This window comes from Ciconia boyciana, chromosome 4 (assembly GCF_034638445.1).
Source record: "Ciconia boyciana chromosome 4, ASM3463844v1, whole genome shotgun sequence".
NCBI lineage: Eukaryota > Metazoa > Chordata > Aves > Ciconiiformes > Ciconiidae > Ciconia > Ciconia boyciana.
Window position 1 is genome coordinate 6,241,412 of NC_132937.1, and position 19,888 is coordinate 6,261,299.

At 38.6% G+C, this 19,888-nt stretch overlaps 1 protein-coding gene and 1 long non-coding RNA gene across 15 annotated transcripts in view; one reads left to right on the forward strand and one right to left on the reverse strand.

The window, feature by feature from the left end:
- LOC140650543 (tyrosine-protein kinase Fer-like) overlaps positions 1 to 12,572 on the reverse strand; it is a 213,971-nt gene extending 201,399 nt beyond the window's left edge. For 12 of the 13 annotated variants that reach the window (XR_012042062.1, XR_012042060.1, XR_012042063.1 and 9 more), the window contains exons 1-2: positions 12,435 to 12,543; positions 844 to 1,102 (exon numbers count right to left, since the gene is read on the reverse strand). Coding sequence is in view for 9 of the 13 variants with exons in the window: in XM_072858971.1 (XP_072715072.1) it covers positions 844 to 1,050 (207 nt within the window). In the remaining 4 variants the exon portion in view is untranslated. Of the gene's footprint in view, positions 1 to 843; positions 1,103 to 1,275; positions 1,358 to 12,434 lie in introns of all 13 variants that reach the window. The other variant, XM_072858970.1, reaches the window with a different exon arrangement.
- On the forward strand, positions 11,928 to 17,502 carry LOC140650544 (uncharacterized). Of its 2 annotated transcripts, none has more exons than XR_012042064.1 (5): positions 11,928 to 12,247; positions 12,424 to 12,672; positions 14,374 to 14,459; positions 15,956 to 16,189; positions 16,634 to 17,502. It is a non-coding gene; the product is annotated as an uncharacterized lncRNA (long non-coding RNA). The 2 variants fall into 2 exon arrangements; XR_012042065.1 differs by lacking the exon at positions 11,928 to 12,247 and having other exon boundaries at positions 12,550 to 12,672; positions 16,634 to 16,792; positions 17,265 to 17,502.
- Positions 17,503 to 19,888: the final 2,386 nt, after the last annotated feature.

Here is a 19,888-nt window from a genome sequence, read left to right on the forward strand (position 1 = left end):
CTCTAGTCAGGAAAGAATCCAAGTCAGGAGTGAAGCTTACTAACAAGTGAAATAGGGAAGTTTAAGTCATCTTTACCTTCATTGTACTTCCTCTAAATGTGATGATTAATCATTTAGGGGGAGGACAGCCTTACCTTCATAAAAAGTCAAGACACTTATTTTAAATTGGGTATGAAATTATGTTTAAACAAATCTACAATTATGAGAAACATCCTGAATTAATGCTTTGTTTTCACAAAAATATACTATGGTTTGAATAACAGTTGGAATGCTAGGCTTTGCCTTGGTTTCCTAGCATTTTTCTATTTCTGTCACAAATTCTATAACATAAACAATAGTTCCTATTTAACTGTTTTAAAAGAAAAGTTTACTATAATGTTTTGAAAACAGAATATGCTAAACAAAATAGCAGACAACCCAGGAACCTAAAATACTGAAGTTCAAAATTCAGGATCCTGGTTTAGTTTATTGTTCTTAAAGCAAGACTGGAGCTTGACTTTTGCATATTCCACCGGGGGACTAAAAGGAGCTTATTTTAAACACTTCGGCAGCAGTAATTCAAGAGGCTGAGTCAATAGGAATCAAACAGAAACACTATTTTGAGCTGAGCCAGTTGTCATTCTATATACTATCTTTCCCATTTTCCTCTAAATAAAGTAGACAGACTATAAGACAGAGTCACTTCACAAAGCAGCCAGGAGAGTAATATTTATTGTGACACATTTTAGTAGGTCATTGGAAAATAAAAAAAAAAATTGCTGGACTTTGTTACTTACAAAAACCAGACAAAAACCCCAAACTAACAAAAAACCCAACCCTGTTGATTTCTAAGGATTTTCTTACCTTGGACACATTGCTGATATAATTCAGTTGACAAGTACTCTCTTTATCTATTTGATTACAAAGATTTTGTAAAGTAGAAGCATACTCCTTATCACTTTTTACTCGCATAACCATAAATTTCTTCACTGTTTCCAGCAGTCGTAGTTCCCAATCTTGCAGTTTTAATAAAGCATCATGAGAATACTTCAGGTCACTTCCAAACCCCATTTTTTAAGGCACTCTATACCACACAGGTGACAAGATAGATTCTTCACCACATCTGAAAGTAGAACAAGATTCATGAGAAACATATCGAAAGAAAAACTTGTGTTACAAAGGGCAACTATTAATGCCTAAACTCTGAAATAACATAATCATAAGATTAAGCATTACCTTCTATATACCACTTGGAAACCAACTGAAAGGAAGGTCAAAACCATTTCAAACACCAACCTATGACTTGAAGAGATCTCAGGTCCTCCATGTTACTTTGAACTGTCAGCTTAATCTCAGTTTGTAGCCTCCAGTTTCCCATCTGTAAAATATAGTAGTATAATAGTACCTACCTGTACTGGGTCTGGCTGGGATAGGGTTAATTTTCTTCATAGCAGCCTGTATGGTGCTATGTTTTGAATTTGTGCTGGAAACAGTGTTGATAACACAGGGGTGTTTTCATTATTGCTGAGCAGTGCTTACATAGAGTCAAGGCCTTTTCTGCTCCTCACACTGCCCCACCAGTAAGCAAGCTGGGGATGGGCAAGAAGTTGGGAGGGGACACTGGTGGGTGCTTAGTTGTTGGCTGGGGCCAACCCCCACCACACTCCCTAACTCTAAGTGACTAGACCTAGTGACTCAAAATGTTTGATTCCAATGTTAAGTCCTAAGAGCACTGCATCTCTGAGAAATGGATAACTGGAAGATGACTAGGTAAGTTTGTTCCTAAATACTGTAGTAAAAGTTTCACATTCAACCTCCCAAAAGTTAAAAGATATCTCAAATCAGGTTCCCCATGCAACCTTACATTGATCCCCCAGATACACTCATCATAAGAGTCCTAAATTTCATACCATTTCCCCCTAAAGCAGCTCCGTCTCATTGCACAAAATGAACATAATTTGATAATCAGATAATATTGAATATTACTGTATGAAATCCTACAGCACAACTGCAGGTCAAAGACATGTCTGAGCTAGCTTTAAAACACCTGCTTCTGATACACATGCAGCCACATCACAGAAGAGTTGAGTTCACATATACAAGCAATTTCCAAAGGCTTACATAGGTTTTGCCCTGTGGGCTGAACCCCATTTTCTGTGTATCCATCTAAAACTTATCCCCATACTAATCAGCTTCAAACTTGGTCAGATAAACTTACATAAACTACAATTACAGCTCTAGAGCGCAGCACAAACATACCCTGTGCATTGCTTTTTCACCAATTCCTGCACTCCAGACAAGCCTTAGTTCTTCTGAACACAGAAGTATTAACTTCTTCATAGGCTTTTCATTGCCACTGAAGTTCACTGAGTGCTTTACAAACATTAGTAGCTTTATCTTCCTAACAGTCCAAGAGGTGAAGCAGGACTAATACTCTTATTTTATGCAGATAACTAAGACACAGAAATTAATGTCAACATTGTACCAGCTAATACTAGATACCTAATTTGCAAGGCTTAAAGACAGACTTTTCAGAGTGCCTAGCATTTTTAACATATTAAACATCTAGAACAAAGATGTAATTGGCTTCAGTTACCACACAGAATTTCTGCAAACCAGAATCTACAACTTGAAAGCTGACTATCAGATAATGAAGAACAGTCATCACATCGGAAAATTTTGAGGTATATGATTTGTCCAATATGATGTGTCACGGTAATAGCAGCATAATCACTTTATCTCCAGAGTAACCTTACTCCCAAAACCATTCCTTCTCTTCTTGCAGTTTCCTGCCTCAGTTAGCTATTCCAGAAAGTTACTGAAATAAGCCTCATTCTCTACATATTTATTATCAGAACACAAGCTATGGTATGTAACTAAAGAAACCATGATCCTATAAAGAAAATAAAAATAGCATTGTGTTATTATGCATGTACACAATAGAGACAAATGAAGGTTATAATGAGTAACCTTAGATCTTGCTGTCACAAGCTTTCATATGATCTTAACTTCAAAAGCATCATATTATATTCAGAATTCTTACTGATGGTTAAGAGCTCTGTCATAAAGAACAACACTAAATTTATATTGGCTTGCTTTATAAAGGATGGTCTCTGTCATTAGCTGTATTAATGCTAATATTTTTACAGTTAAAGTTTAGGAAGTCTTGCAAAAAAATTTAGTAAGATGGATGAAAAAAATTTTAAGACACTTATTAACATGACTGGTGTTTCATTTGTGATTTTTGACACCCTTCAGATTTATATCTACTTTTGTGACTAAGCTCATTTTTCTCCTACTACACTTCAGGGTTATAAGCTAATTTCCTACATTTCAGAATTGGAAAAGAATGGAACTGAATCTCAGGATAAAGTCTGGCCCTGTGCTACTAATAAAGTGCTGACTTCCATCTTTTACTGAAAGACAGAAGGACAAGGGAGGGAGGAAAGGTTTTCAGCGTATGATATTTAATTCAGCTTTTACTGACTCACAGTGAATCAATAGAACAAAAGATCCAATAATATCTCACTTCAGCCTGCTAAGTCTCCCTTCATTAAGTAGCAATTAGATTGTTTTCAGATTACACTATTAGATGCCTGGATACATTGACAAAAAATGTATACATACTGGACTCTCATCTTTCTTTTAAATCATTCCATTCACCACAACAGAAGCAGCATAACAAAAAACTGTTTTGCAAGAGAGAAAATTCTAATTCTTTAAGACTAACAAGGATAAAGTTTCAGAGCTGGTGATTCTCAGCTGGGCAAGCCAGCCTTAGTACTTCTCCCATGTAAATGAAGACAATGTTCAATACAGAAATGAGAATCGTAGAATCATTTAGGTTGGAAAAGACCTTTAAGATCATCAAGTCCAACCATTAACCTAACACTACCAAGACCACCACTATACCATGTCCCTAAGCACCTCATCCAAAGGTCTTTTAAATACCTCCAGGGATGACGACTCAACCACTTCCCTGGGCAGCCTGTTCCAATGCTTGACAACCCTTTCGGTGAAGTAAAGTTTCCTAATATCCAGTCTAAACCTCCCCTGGCGCAACTTGAGGCCATTTCCTCTCCTCCTATCACTCGTTACTTGGGAGAAGAGACCAACACCCACCTCTCTACAACCTCCTTTCAGGTAGTTGTAGAGAGCAGTAAGGTCTCCCCTGAGCCTCCTTTTCTCCAGACTAAACCACCCCAGTTCCCTCAGCCACTCCTCATAAGACTCCTGCTCTAGACCCTTCACCAGCTTCGTTGCCCTTCTTTGGACACACACCAGCAACTCGATGTCCTTCTTGTACTGAGGGGCCCAAAACTGAACACAGTATTCAAGGTGCAGCCTCACTAGTGCCAAGTACAGGGGCATGAAGCGTATGCCCATCCAAGCCATGAGCAGCCAGTTTCTCCAGGAGAATGTTGTGGAAAACGGTGTCAAAGGCTTTACTAAAGTCTAGGTAGGCAACATCCACAGCCTTTCCCTCATCCACTAGGAGGGTCACCTTGTCATAGAAGATGATCAGGTTGGTCAAGCAGGACCTGCCTTTCATAAACCCATGCTGACTGGGCCTGATCACCTGGTTGTCCTGTACCTGCTACGTGATGGTGCTCAAGGTGATCTGCTCCATAACCTTCCCTTACACCGAGGTCAGGCTGACAGGCCTGTAGTTCCCTGGATCCTCCTTCCAACCCTTCTTGTAGATGGGCATCATATTTGCTAGCCTCCAGTCAACTGGGACCTCCCCAGTTAGCCAGGACTGCTGATAAATGATGCAAAGTGGCTTGGTGAGCACTTCCACCAGCTCCCTCAGTACTCTTGGGTGGATCCCATCCGGCCCCATAGACTTCTGTGTGTCTAAGTGGTATAGCAGGTTGTTAACCATTTCCCCCTGGATTATGGGTGCTTCATTCTGCTCCCCATCCCTGTCTTCCAGCTCAAGGGGCTGGGTACCCAGAGAACAACTGGTCTTACTAGTAAAGACTGAGGCAAAGAAGGCATTCAATACATCAGGATTTTCCTCATCCTTTGTCACTATGTTTCCCCCTGCATCCAGTAAAGGATGGAGATTCTCCCTAGCCCTCTTGTTGTGAATGTGTTTATAGAAACATTTATTATTGTCTTTTACCACAGTAGCCAAATTCAGCTAATCTCAAATGCTCCAATATTGCAGAGGCAAAGAAGTGGTAAACAAGTATCAATATCTAACCCACTTAACTGTCTACAGCCTAAAAAACAATACTTTTAATTATATATAGAAATCAAGTGAAACCAATACAGATCACACTGTCACTTACTTGAAGCCAAAACTATAAGAATTACCAAATAAATTAATAGACATGGTCTATGCAATCTGTAGTTAGAATACTCTTAGAAAGCACAAGTGCATTTCAAAAGGCCAGCATTCAAAGAAACAATATCTCACATCAATACATAGATATTTTCTCAGGATATTTTCTCTTTCGGATTTTTCTATTTCAGATATTTTCTCAGGTTTGATATTCCCCTGCTTGGTGTACACAGATGGCTTGATAGCTGCCCTACTGGGTCAGACCATTTAGGATAGTGCTGTTTCCAACCATGGCAACAGGATATGCTGTTTCAGTATAGTGAACAATCCTGGCTGTTATTTGTAGCTTCTTCATTCTTGTGCTTCCCCACATTCAGTTACTGGATTAGGGAAGAAATATTAGTAGTCCCATTTTTTGCTTCCCCACACAACATTGTAATGGTAGCACTGAACATGCAAGACAGATTCCCAGACAGATTTTACAACCACAGACTAGTGGTAAAATTGAGAAGTCCAAAGCAAAATCTAAATCCAGAAAAGATTTACTGTGGAACCAGTATGAGATATGGGAAGTTTGAGACATAAAGATACTTTCTACTCCAGTGCAGAAAATACAAAAAGAAAGCGTGAAAGATATTACAAATAAAATCTTCCTCAAAAAAAAGACAGAAGAATATTTTATCTTAAAGGGAAAAAAAAAAAGAGAGATGGGATCATGCTTTAAAGTAGCTAGATCAAGAACTGATGACAATGAACACACAAAATGACAAATTAATACAGAAAGACCTGCAAAAATTGCTTACCCTTACTGTAAAGGGATCTTTCCTACTTCTGGCAGATACCCATGAGCTTTATCTCTTTTTCCGCACATGAACAATGCTTGCATAATTTGACATGTGAAATCTGAAATTGAAGTCTAGCATGTTTTGTAAAGGTAATAAAATTCCAGTGGCACCAAATAGAACAAATTAGTTTCAACTAGTTTAATCTTTATTTTAAGAGAAGATCTATATATCACTATAAAAATTACTGGGTATGCAAGTTAGCCAATCAATATTTGGTAAGTATTAACAGTTAAAATATGTCCCAGAGTCAATTTTTTTTTTTAGAATCACTCCCAAAACAACAAACTAATCAATGATGAGAAATAAATCCTCAATGTACATTTAATAATCTATTGTGAATTCCTTGAACAGTTCTGAATTTCAGTATAGTTACCAAACAGGGTTTGTGACTTGTCTCAATCACCACCACCAAGAACAGCGATGCTGTAAGATTCCAAACTAAGCAATGATAAATTTCGTCAGTATGTCAACAAAAAAACTTCAATGAGTCACATGATTCTTCAGTATTGTAACACTGCCTTCAGCAAATAGAGCCAATATTCCAGCATTAGTAGTCTTCCTGGATTCCAGCAACAGCTCTGAGAACAGTACTTTTCACATCCAATATACACCTAAAGACTGCAATCTATCCCCGACACATGATAATGGCCATACTGGGTCAGACCAAAGGTCCATGCAGTCCACAGTCCTCTATCCTGTGTCTCATTTGCTTTTGGTCATTGGCAGAGTAGGGAAGAACAAAGCATGTATATAGCGATACTTTCCTAGGATATTCTCCTACCCTTGTAATAACTTCTGGCTCAGGAATTTTATTATATATTGCCATGAAACATATCTAGGAATGTGACTGTTAATCTTAAAATAATGACGGATCCATAAACACCAATTAAAACTTGTGGTTTATAATGTGAATGACAGCCCACATGACACAGCCCACATGACAGCCACATGTCTTTCCATGCCAAGACAGGCAACTGATAAACCACAAACCAGAAGCAAGCCTGGCCTTCAGTTAAATTCAGAACAGGGAAGCACAGCACACATGTGGACCCTCAAGGCGGCGGCATATAGAATGCGAATCGTATGCCAAGAGGCTCATACTTACTCTTGATCTGCTATCAATTCCCATGCTACATGGGCTCTAAGTTGCTTAGCATGAACATATTTTGCAGCCCTACTCTAAACATTAAGAATACTGCAAAAACAGAAAAGGAAGACAACTTGGATTCAGGAGAAACAAATGCTCAAATTCAAGGCTTTAGTAATGATTTAAAGACCACTTTACAACAGGTGATCAATTTACTAGACAGTCCATCTCAATTTCTTAATGTGAGGCTTATAATAGTCATATTCCATTAAAGCAAGGAAATCATTCTTACCCCTCCATCCACACCCCAAATAAAAATTAGACTATTAAATAATTAATTTCTCTCAGTATAGGATCTACTCCTGGAATGTACAAAAAAAGATGGTGAAACATAAAATGCATGCTTTACCTATCATTTGTTTACACTAATCACATATTCAGAATATTATCTATACATGCATTTGAGACTAATTGTATGGAATATAAACTAGCCTTCGCTGACTTAATGTTTCCATAGAGCTACCACTATTAATAGACATCCACAGTGGTAATCTAAAACTAGCCTGATCATTTCAAAACTGGCCTGAAATATCAGTCTACCCAATAAAAAATAATCAGCTTATTTTCAGGAAGGTTTTCCTGCAAAACGTAGCTTATATACCTTAAAAAATTTTCCCCAAGAAATTATCCTTAGTATACTTCTCTTTATACCTGCAGCTACTTCGTCTGACTTCTACTTTCTAAAATATACTTTTATTTTCTAGGAACTCTGTGAAAGAAAAACAGACCAAATACATTATTTTTATTTTTAAAATACATCACAAAAAACAAATTCAGATAAGTTACTTTGCATTTTCAGATTATTACCAGAAGATATATTAAAAAAAAAAAGAAAAGAGATTTGAAAGAAATAGAAATAGCAAAGATTTCTCAATTACTGCAAGTAGCATTATGCTATGACTTCATACACACGAGGGAAGAAATAATTGTCTATACGCGTGCAACCAAAGATAACTTTTTTCTTTTTTTTAAGTTCTTAGAATATATTTTCTTATGAAACAGTGCATTATATCAGGAAAATTAGATAAATTCATTTATTTGTGAAATTTACACTTGATAAAACAAAAAGGAAGCCCATTAATAAGGAAAGGAGAAGCATGGGAGAACAAAAGATATTATATGGGAAAGACAAACTTACTAACTATTTTCAACAGACTATAAGGAAACAAGTGACAACTTGAGAAAGTGACTGACCAAGACGCTGAAATTTCTCAAAACATTCAAAATTCAAGCTGCAACTCTGACTATAGTCTAGGTGAAGTAAACTGAGAAAGACGACTGGATCTTTGAAGTTGTGTGGGTTTTGTTGTGGATTTTTTTATCTTTTAATATATTTTTACCTGTGTGTGTGAGAAAAATGGGCTTGTAATATAGCTTGTAATTACAAGCCAATCTATATAAGCTACATCCAGACCAATATAAGCATTCACATACAATCTCATACCAGTTTAAAATTAAATCTTTAGACAAGGCATCCTATATTTGTTTGGCCATATGCCCTTGTAAAAAAAAAAAAAAAAGACACAAATTAAACAAAATTTAAAGCGAGATAGACAGACTGTGTAAGGGTAAAGAAAAGAGAACTGTTTTGCAGATTCCCATTATTTAAAACAAAGCACTTATAATGGTATGGTCATAACATTTTTAAAAAAAAATCTTATGATGGGATAATTTTAGTTCATATTCAAGCAGACATTATTTAGTATGCCTTTCTGGTTACTTAGTGACAGTCTAGAAACTAAGTGTTGCTTAATACAAAATTTCCACTCTTCATAACCAATAATAGGAAAGACTAATGCTTACATTCAGTCACTGTAAAGAAACAGCAGCTATGCAAGCAAATACAAAAGGAGAAAAAAATGCAGCAGGCTAGAAGCATTACATAATTTACTACATTTTTAATAGCAGATACAAAGACTCTTATGAGAAGTTCCAAAGACTAAGATTCAATTATGTAAGAGAAAGCCCACACCAGCAAAAAATTACAAGAGGAAAACATTATGGTAAATTTGGTTCCAGTCCTCCTATCACAAATACAAACCAGGTAGAAACACCAGAACACCACTGGACAGGAACACTTCCTTCCCCCTTTTCAGGTTCAGACAGACTCATGAAAGTGAAAGGCATGTTACCACTAACACCTAAAGACGTTCAAGTTTTAAGCAAATGTTAAAGAATTGCATGTGATAAGATGCCCCTGTCTGAAAATTCCATTTATTAAATCAAATTACTGATTGAAGCCACTTAACACAGACAAACTGTATCTTCTGCTCTCTGCACACAGACAACACACACACACTTCTTCACTAAAAACTATACTATCACATATGTAAGAAGGGACAGTTTTTGTTTGTCAATGTCTTCCCATTTTCTCAACAGGCAGTTTCAGGGGAAAAAAGGACTCATGATTAATGCAGTTTAATACTATTCTGAATTGTATTTCTGCTTCTGCTGAAGAGCTCTTATGGAATGCTAAGCAAATCACAAACTTTTCACAAGTTGTCCCTACTTGAAATGCAATTGATTTTTCATTAGGTCTTAATTATGGTCATTTATTTTGATGCTTAATCTTAATTTCCTAACATTTCAGCTCCTCATGTTAACATAAATAGCTTCCAAAACCATAATATTAAAAAAAATTTTGAAGTCATACCCTCAAATATGATTTTCTAAGAACTTTCTTCCAAACTTTCTAAGAACTACTTAGCTTTCTAAAAACTACAGCTTTCTAAGAACTACTTCCAAAACTTTCTATACACCGTGTATCATCACACACATGAAGCTCTTAAAAAAAAGTTAACTATCTTTTCTCAAACCCTGGAAACAAACCTAAGAATTCCATTGCTTCACTATTAACAAAAGTTTCCAAAATAAATCTTTCTGCAGAAATACTGCAGTGACCCAATGCAAATGTTACAGAGCAGAAACTTGCAGCATATTTACATACGCAATATTTTAGATCTTTTTATTCCTTAACAAAATGGTGAATACTCAACAATTCTCATGTCTCTCCTGCATAATAATCCTCTCTTCTTAAGTTTTCTAAAACCATTTTTTATAACATAAATAAGTCAACACTATAATTGAGACAGTATTAAGTGGAAAGTCTTTTCTCTTAAGATAAAAGCACATAGCAGTTTACTTTCTGCTGGAATGAGCATAAACTCTCTTCTCTTGCTGCTGCCCCTCCTTCCTTCCCCCCCCCCCAAGGAAAAGAATTCCCCTTCCTTTTCCTAGACCCACTTCCCACACACTGAAAAAGACTCCTCCCTATGAAGTGATGACCTCATGCAGCTAATCCATCCTTGTATGGAGCAACTCCAGGCTTGCTGCCAGCTTTCTCCGCCTGAAGGCAGAGAAAGCAACATACCTTCCTTCACCCTGCTGATAGCTCAAAAAACATTAATAAGTGGCAGCTGATCACTTTATACATTGATAATCCAAATATCAACTGAAGAACCACCTTCTTTTGAAAGATTCAGTTGTGACAAGAAGTTATAGCTGTAGGAAAGCAAGGAAGGATCTTGGTGATCATTAACAAAGCCTTTGCCCAGTTTAAAAGTAACCTTGTATATCTAAAACAATCTTTTCCTTCAAAGAAGTATCTTCTTTGAAAGCTCAACTCTTTCAGGGTTCAGGGTTAACATTCCACAAAGGTTTACTCTAAACTTTTAACAGGACTGATAATTTGCTACAAACACATTAAAAAGGAATTTATGAAAGGAGAAACGCACACCATACACATCTCACCAACAATAATCATTATGGTAACTCAACCTATGGTATATCCATTAATTACAATTTGCTTTGACTGTGAGCTGTTTAGAAGTATGAACTTTCCACCTTCTTGAGTCTTCCAAAGGCTAACACACATATAGCAAAACGTATCAGTCATTTCTTTTCTGGACAATATACCTTTATTATATATAACTTAATGTGTGCAATAATTAACTTAAAATAATATCCAGTAAATTCTTTTGACCTTAAATCAAAAAGTTTCAGATGTTGCCCAGGTTTTTCTTACATTGCAACTTGTTAAAAGAAACTACATTAAGATACAGCAGAATATCCAAGTCACTTTGCATGGGTTTGTTACAAAGTGGGGAAAAGTTATGTCAAGTATTTGGAAGATATTCTTTCTCACCGCATTTAGAAAGTCAGAAAACAGGCTAACTTGTATCAAAATAAAATAAAAAAACCACACACACAGATGTTCATGTGGGATGAGTCACTTCCAAGTGTGTATGTTCACATAAGTTTAAACAAAACAGAAACATATGCCAACACAAAAAGGTATCTTTAATGCCTTTCTATATCCTTTGCCCTCACATACCAAACGTGTGAGCATTTGGTATTCTTAAATACCAAACCCATGAACAGAAAAAAACATGTTTACTTATAGCAGATTCAAAAAAGGCACACAAATAAGAAAGCCGACACAGTAACACCAAAAAGTCCCTATCTATCTACACAGCCAATCTATATTCAAAGTTAAGAAAGTCTCTAAGCTGTACAGCATTGCTAGAGAAAAAACAGGGGCTTATTTCCCCATTTATCTAAGGGGAACCACACATAATAAAGCTTCAAATAGTGACTGGGGCACTCCCCCCTTTCCCCCGCAGCAGTTATAGCCCAGCCGGTGTGCCTTAGTACACCGGGAGCAAAGCAAGAGAGCTGCAGCTCCGAGGCCAGGCACCCCAGGTACTGGCGGGGATAGGCGCAGCAGGAACCGAACTGACTTGGCCCTTTCTCTCCCTTCATCCCCGAGGATGCCGCCGAGCCCGGGCCTCCCATGCCCGGGGACCCACTCAACCCAACGCAGGGCCCCGGGCCTGGGCCCGACTCCGCACCCACCGCGATACTAGCTACACCAAGGCGGAGCCGCCACCAGGCAAGAAGCACCCCCGACTATTCCCGGCACCGCTGCTGCTGCCACCACACCCTCAGAAGAAAGCGCGAGCAGCATCGAGTGCGCCCAGCCTGCAGGTAAATCAGCTCGCGGGGCCTATCTGCTGCTGCTGCTGCTGCCGCCGCCCGCCCCCCCCCCCCATGCCCCAGCTCCCTCGCAGGTGGGCAAGACACTGCGGAGTGCAGGCACATCCCACCCCAGCAACGACACTCCTGGGGTGTAGTCACCACCAACTGCACCACGCCATATACAGGACCGACCTACCTGACAAACCGACTCCCTCCACCACGGCAGGGATCGCGACCCCACCAGCATCACGTGAGCGGAGCCAGCGAATCAACGCCAGACTCACTTCTCCCCGTCAACCAATCTGGGCCCTCACCATCCCTTGGTGACGCTCTGTGACTGGCGGCTAGTAAGTGAGGGAAGAGGCGCTGCTGCTCTTGTTCCCCGGCTAGGAGGAAGGACGCGATTACCTTCCGGGGGCGTGGAGCCACGGGCGGTGAGTGCTGTGGGGCCCCGCAGGGGGCTGAGACCGTTGAGAGGGAGGCGAGGACGAACACCCCCCGCTCGCGCCTGTGGACTGTGTCCCCAGGGCTACCGCCCTGCCCTCGGCCTCTCGCCACTGAACTCCGGTGCCTATTGCTCTTGCTTGTTAAAGAGCAGAGTAACCAAAGGGCGACGACGGTGCGGGCGGTTGGGGGCCCGGCCCGTTAGGCCCTGCGGAAGGCCGGCAGGGCAGCACAGGCGGTTTGTCCGCTCAAAGTGCAGCCCCTCGGCCGGGGCGCTAGGGGGCAGTGTGGTTAGGCTACAGATGGTGTGGTAAAGCCACCAACGGTATTGCTACAGATACTTGTAAGGGAGAAAGAGCCTAATACCCGTTCACAGCTGTTTCTGGCATAATTTACTATGCATGATTAAACTGTTATGACTTTCTGTGCCCATCAAGCACTCTAACAAGAGGTAGATATCGGAATTATATATATGTAATACCTATTATATCAGAACCTGTGGTAGACCACCAATTTCTAGCCCATGACCAGCTTGGAAATATAGTGAAACCTGTTGATGTTGCTGGTGTGCCCCAGCAGCACAAGGTAACCTGCTTGTATACCACTCCCTCCCATAAAGCTGCAATGAGAAGTAAACAGTGCCACAGAAAAAAGGCCTTCTTTTCAAAGGGTGTAATAAAGTCCATGTACATTAATTTCCACCACCAAATTTTCCCCAACCTTTTTGTTCTAATAGATGCTATTAGAAATACCTTAGACATCAAAAAAGAAAAAAACAAACCACAAAAAAACCCCAATCATTCCTTCATCCTTTGTACCATATTTTTTCTCTACTGGGCAATCACAGCTTGTTTTCCTCTGCTTTTATATTCAGCAGCTGATGCTGACAAGAGTCCAGATGTACAAGCGTAACACAGAAGCTTTGGAATGATAGATAGTTAAAACATTATTTTATTGACTAAGTAGATTGGAATAGCATACATACTGTACTGATGCAATCATATGAAGATTTCAAACAGAAAACACTATTTTCCAGTGTAATAAAATTGGCTTGTGGTCTTCTGTATCCTGAGAGGCTATCCTTCCTGACCTTATAAGCCACATAAGAAAGTCTTCACATAGCCAAGAGCCACAAAACACCACATGCCTCAGACTGCTGCAAAAGGGGGAAACTTCAAGAGCAGTTCACAGGACTAGTGATGACGGTAGCTTCCAACACTGCAGTGTCAGATGAGAATGAATATGTATCTGGGTGCCAGGGTGACCTGACAATGTCAACCTCAGCAGCCACTTCTGGTTCTTCCTGTAGGCAGAAATGCAGAATTTTCAGCAACTACCATACCACCAGAGGCTGATTGCCTTCATACAACAGGTCAAGCATAGGAGTGACCTTTGAGATGCTTAAAAGCTGCATGAGATGAAAAGTCAAGTTTGCCATGCTCACTGTAATGAGTCAGATTCATACGGACAAACATTCCTAAAATTTCCCAGAAAAATGTGTGAAAAATCAGTGCTGAATATAAAGTCACCTGTGCATTGAAAAGTGCTCTTAAAATCTACCACTGCTGGAAAACAGTACATCACATTTTTTTTTACTAAATGTTTTTAACTATCTTTTTAATCTCTTTAATCACTTTTGACTTTTCCAAACAGTACATTTTCAAAAAATATTTTTTGTATCCTTTTTTTAGCATCACTCATTTACAAGCAAATGTTACCACCTTCAAAAGTTAGTGGAGAATGGAAACAGAAGATTTGATTCAAACTTTAATAACTGGTGAGGAATATTTACATAATTACAACACTAAGATATAATGTACACCAAGTTTAATATATTTGTGTAATTTTTCTGCTATTTAGTACTTGATCATGGAAACGTAGCTGAGAACATAAAAGAGACTAAAATATGGCAAAGCCTGAGAAAACTCGTGGTCATTGCAGCTTATGGAGAGAGAAAAAAGTCTGATGTTTTGTTATGTAGAGAATTTAGTATCAGGAACAGGTAACAAGAAGCAGTAAAAAAGCTGAGCTATTATTGTGACACTAACTTAAGAGGTTGGGGAAACATTGCATGAATATTAGTGTTCTATATTCTCTTTTTAACATGCTCTGTTTTAAGCAAATAATTCAATTTAATTAAGAAGTAGTAACAAGGTCTGATATTGCAATGCATTCCATGCATAAGAACATAAGAACCACCATAACAGGTTAGATTAGAGTTACAGACAAGTATCCTGTTTGAAGTAGCGGCCAGTAGCTGGTATTTCAGAAGGAGCCAAAAAAACAGGACATGGACAGAGCAATCCTGTTCCAATCCAGGACTTAAGCTACAATTTGTTTCTAGACCATTGTGTTTAAAAAACACTAGTGAAACTATGCTGTGTGCACTCATCTGGCTGTGTTTTTTTAAGCCAGTGTGCTTTTTTCTTCCTTATGGAAGTCTTATGGAAACCATTTCCTTTATTTACTTATCAGGTGAAAAAAAAAAAGTTTCCTTCTGTACTTCATCCATATGCACCTCATTGCAAGATTGGGACCTAAAATTAGAAGCAAATTTGCATAAGATTAAATACACAATGGAGACAAATAACCAAAAGCTGTTATTTGATTTGCAGTAAAAAGTGGGTTTTTAAGATGTAATTTACTGTTGGATACTTTTCAATAATGTTATATTTGGGATAAAAATATTAATTTAGATGCAAATACCAGATTCAAGAAATCATCAATGACAAGGTTTTATGACAAATGCAGGTGCAGACAGCCTTATTCAGGACTGTTTCAGCTATACTCAAAGATTATATCCTATTGTATTGGGCAGATAACTTGTCAGTCAAGTTGTACATATGACTAAAGGATATATTTTATGATTATGTCTATGGTTTGGTAATTTAGCCAGCCTTGATAGTCTTGAACCTGATGAGAACCAGTAGAGGCTGCTGTGAGGTTAGAAGAATCTCTATCCTTTAGTTTTCCAATTAGAGTTTTAAAAATGTACCAAAGAACAAGCTTGACTTTTGAGGAAGAAAGGATTCCTTGTTTCTTTCTGTAATTAGTTGTTTTCAAACCCTTTGTATATTTATTAAATGAAGGAGGAAAAAAAAAGGGTAGACCTATACTGTAGTCACTGCAGTATCAAGTAGAAATATGCAAGCTAGTCTGAAATTTAAATTAATTTAATTTAGAAATTGCAACCAATAATTGAATAGGAAAAACATTAAAAGTGTATTAGCACTTGCAATTAAAAGCCTAAAGTAACAACTTTATTCCTGACAGGTTGCAGATGCTAATCCTCTCCTCTCTTCCCCACCCCAGTCTTCTTGCTCTGAATGCGTTCCTTTCCCACTCAGACCCATACATGATTTCCTCTGCCCCAGTCCTACCTGGTCTGAGACAGGGCCCATAAGCTCATTAACATCAGAACCTTAAATCAGCTAGTTTGGACAACTGTAGCAGTCAAGCATCGCTTCAGACGTCATCGCAAAATACAGAATCTGCCTGAGAAACTCGGTAAGCATATGAACACATGCTGAGTTCTGGGGAGCAACACCTCAACACCTACCAGGCAGAATGCTTCATGGCTGAACTAGTTGAAGTAATAGCAACTGTCTAGTAGAAATACCAGAATAATTAAATTTATTATTCTGGTTCTGTCTTCTCACATGACTCATCTTCTGTAAACTTTCATGCTTTCATTTTTGCAAGCTTCCTACTTACTGAAGAATCTTCAGTCTTTCTATCATATTCTATTCTCCCACCACTGTGACCCTAGAAATCCCAAGGGATTTGCTCCTTACATAGAAAGAGTCTTGTTCTATTCAGTTAAGCTCTAGGTTTCAAGAATCCTTTCTTTTTTGTTGCCAGTCTATAATTCAGTCAGCACAGTTTCATGATTTTGAATGGTTTTTTCCTACCTTCATCTAATTTATTTTTGTTTATGGTTCATTCCCTTAGATTCCTGAATGCAAGATGCAAGTATCCGTTTTATACTGCCAATACTCATGTTGAAAAACCTTAAAGTTATTCTTAGAGGACAGACACTTTAGCATTATATCACTTGAAGAATGCTAACAACTTTAAATGAAGTTACATGCGTGGAAGGGAAATAAAAATGTAAGTGTTCCTCACGATCACTCCTTCAAATTGCTAAAGTAAAAGGCAAGTCATTGCAAAAATTCAACATTAAAAAATCTCTTGGATATACTGAAGTGAAGGATACAAATAAGTTAATAAATTCCCTAATAATTTCAGACCAACAATGAGATTCCTTGATCCCCAACAAGGGCATATCAATTCTTTCCTGTTGAGTTAGATTTGCTGCAATTCCTTGATGAGTTAGGCATGAATTAATATTTCTAAACTATCGCATAACTTGGAAAAAATTTCAGTTAACTGTTTTACTCATTCTTTGCCTTTCTACCATGTCTTCTTTTGTTATTACTATTAAGAAATACAGTAAAACGGTTTAAATAACTACACAAAGTATGTATGAAAGCATTGGAGCTTTTGTGCCAGATATAGAATACAATTACTACTATTATTACTATGTATGAAAATTAATCTGATTCTTCTATTACATATCTAGAGAATAACATCATAAAACCCAGGCATGTTGAAGCAATAAAACCAAGAACATGTGAATCCAGAGCAGAGCAAACACCTGAAGTTTTTCTTTTTACTTTTGCCATAGACATTCTATTGGACTTGAGCAAAACTCTCTCTCTGCCTCAGTATCTCTATCTATAAATGGCAACATTAATACTTTCCTTGAGGGATGTTAGAAAGAGTAATTCTTAATATTTATAAAACATTTTCAAATTGTATAGAAAAAGCTAAACAAATGCAAATAACATGCAGGATAAACATATTTTATTTCTATCATTGGTCATTAAAGTAATTTTTAAAAACAAATTTTCATGATTACTTAATATTTTTCAATTTTCTATGTCTTTTTCTCCCATGCCCATTTTGTACTTCATATTTTGAATTTCAATGTCTGCTGATATGACAACACCACAATCTGACTATTGTTTCCTTCAGACCCTTTTCAACTCTATGCCATGCTATTTAAAACTACACATTTTGTGATTAAGGTACCTGGAGATTTCCTCAGAATAACCTGACAGGGTTTTCCCTATCAGAAGCTACGGCACAGATATGCATTCCTAAATCCTAGTACCTGCTATGGCTTTTCTATCCTTGTATACATTACTTTGAATAATTACCTCTCTAGGGCATGGTGACTAAATAGAAGATGGTGGGGTTAGCGGTGGGAAACATTTGTCATTCCTTCCATATATGTATGTATGTATACACATATGCAAGCACACATGTATGTGCACATACACACATGCACAATTTATTTCTCAGTCATATGCAAACTGGAATCTGCCACTGAACTTTTCAGAAAGAATCGATATTTGGAAACTTAGCCACATCAACACCAGAAAAATAAAAGAAGCCAGCAAGTTCTCTTTGATTTCAAAGACACAAAGAAAAATTCAGCAGACATAGAGGAAGCTTACTAATGATTTGAGGGAACTGAAGGCATGGTTTCATTCTTAAAAGGAGCTAGTGGTCCTTGCTAATGCCTGAATAGAAAACAAACATATAATGGAAGAGCCACTCATAATCTGTAGCTAAGGACAAGCATTCAAATCTGATTTCCTAAGGCTATTTAAATTCCTGATAAATTTACTGCTGTTATCAGCAGTAAATTGCAGCCTATGATTAGAATCATAGGCTGCAACCTATAATCACAGATATGCTGCTCAACTCCTGTAATAGACACAACTGTAATCTAAATGTGGGATCTAAATGATGCATCAACTAGTGATAACGGAGAGGACAACAGCTCTCAGAAACCCCATAGATACGTTCCTAACCACTTAGATCAACTTAAAAATTACAAAGCTTATGCAAAATCATGACAAACACTGGGCCCCCATTGTTAACATGACAAGCCCCAGTTTTATCCTGTGCATAAGATAGCATTCCAGATTGACACACTGTTCTGTTTTTCCTACCTCTAGCTCTATGGAGCATGCATTTCTAATCCATAATATTCTGCTCCTGACAAGTAAAAAATAGTGCAATCCCCCTGTCCCTCTGAGGAGGGGGAGTGTGTTGTGGTTTAGCTCCAGCTGGCAACTAAGCACCACGCAGCCGCTCGCTCACTCCCCCCTGGTGGGATGGGGGAGAGAATCAGAAGAGTAAAAGTGAGAAAACTCGTGGGTTGAGATGAAGACAGTTTAATAGGTAAAGCAAAAGCTGCGCACGCAAGCAAAGCAAAGCAAGGAATTCCTTCACCACTTTCCATGGGCAGGCAGGTGTTCAGCCATCTCCAGGAAAGCAGGGCTCCATCACGCGTAGTGGTTACTTGGGAAGACAAACGCCATCACTCCAAAAGTCCCCCCTTCCTTCTTCTTCCCCCAGCTTTATATACTGAGCATGACATCATGTGGTATGGAATAGCCCTTTGGTCAGTTTGGATCAACTATCCTGGCTGTGTCCCCTCCCAGCTTCCTGTGCACCTGGCAGAGCATGGGAAGCTGAAAAGTCCTTGACTAGTGCAGCAACAACTAAAACATCTCTGTATTATCAACACTGTTTTCAGCACAAATCCAAAACATAGCCCCACACCAGCCACTAGAAAGAAAATTAACTCTATCTCAGCTGAAACCAGGACAGAGTGAGAGAGTGACTGGGTTGGGGGTCTGGCAGCCAGCCAAGGTCAACTCACCACAGTTCTTTTTGGCACCCAATGTGGGGCTCTAGACAATGTCAGTTTTGATCTGAGCATGCTATACCTATGTTTCGTTAAGAGTTACTGTCGCGTAGGAGTCTGAGGAGTGGCTCAGGGTGGGGGGAACCTCCCGTTGAGTCACGAGGTTCAGACAGGACCCCCTTGCTTTCTAAACTCCTTCTCAGAGAGGAGTCTAGGTGCGGCTAAGTCCAGTCTTAGTCTCAGACTTGGTCAATGGTTATTTTCTAAGGACTGTATATGCAGCCACTCATCAGAGTCAACGTTTGCCTGTCAGAGCCCTCTCAGGGCTTTCACTGAAACAGCTTTGCAAAGTCGATTAAGGCGACAGCATTAATTTGACAACGTTATAAGTCCGGTCGTGTTCAGCGTACTGAACTTCACGATTATGGATTCACAAATAACGCGATGCACCCCCAGTCTAGTCGTGTTCAATGAACTATCAC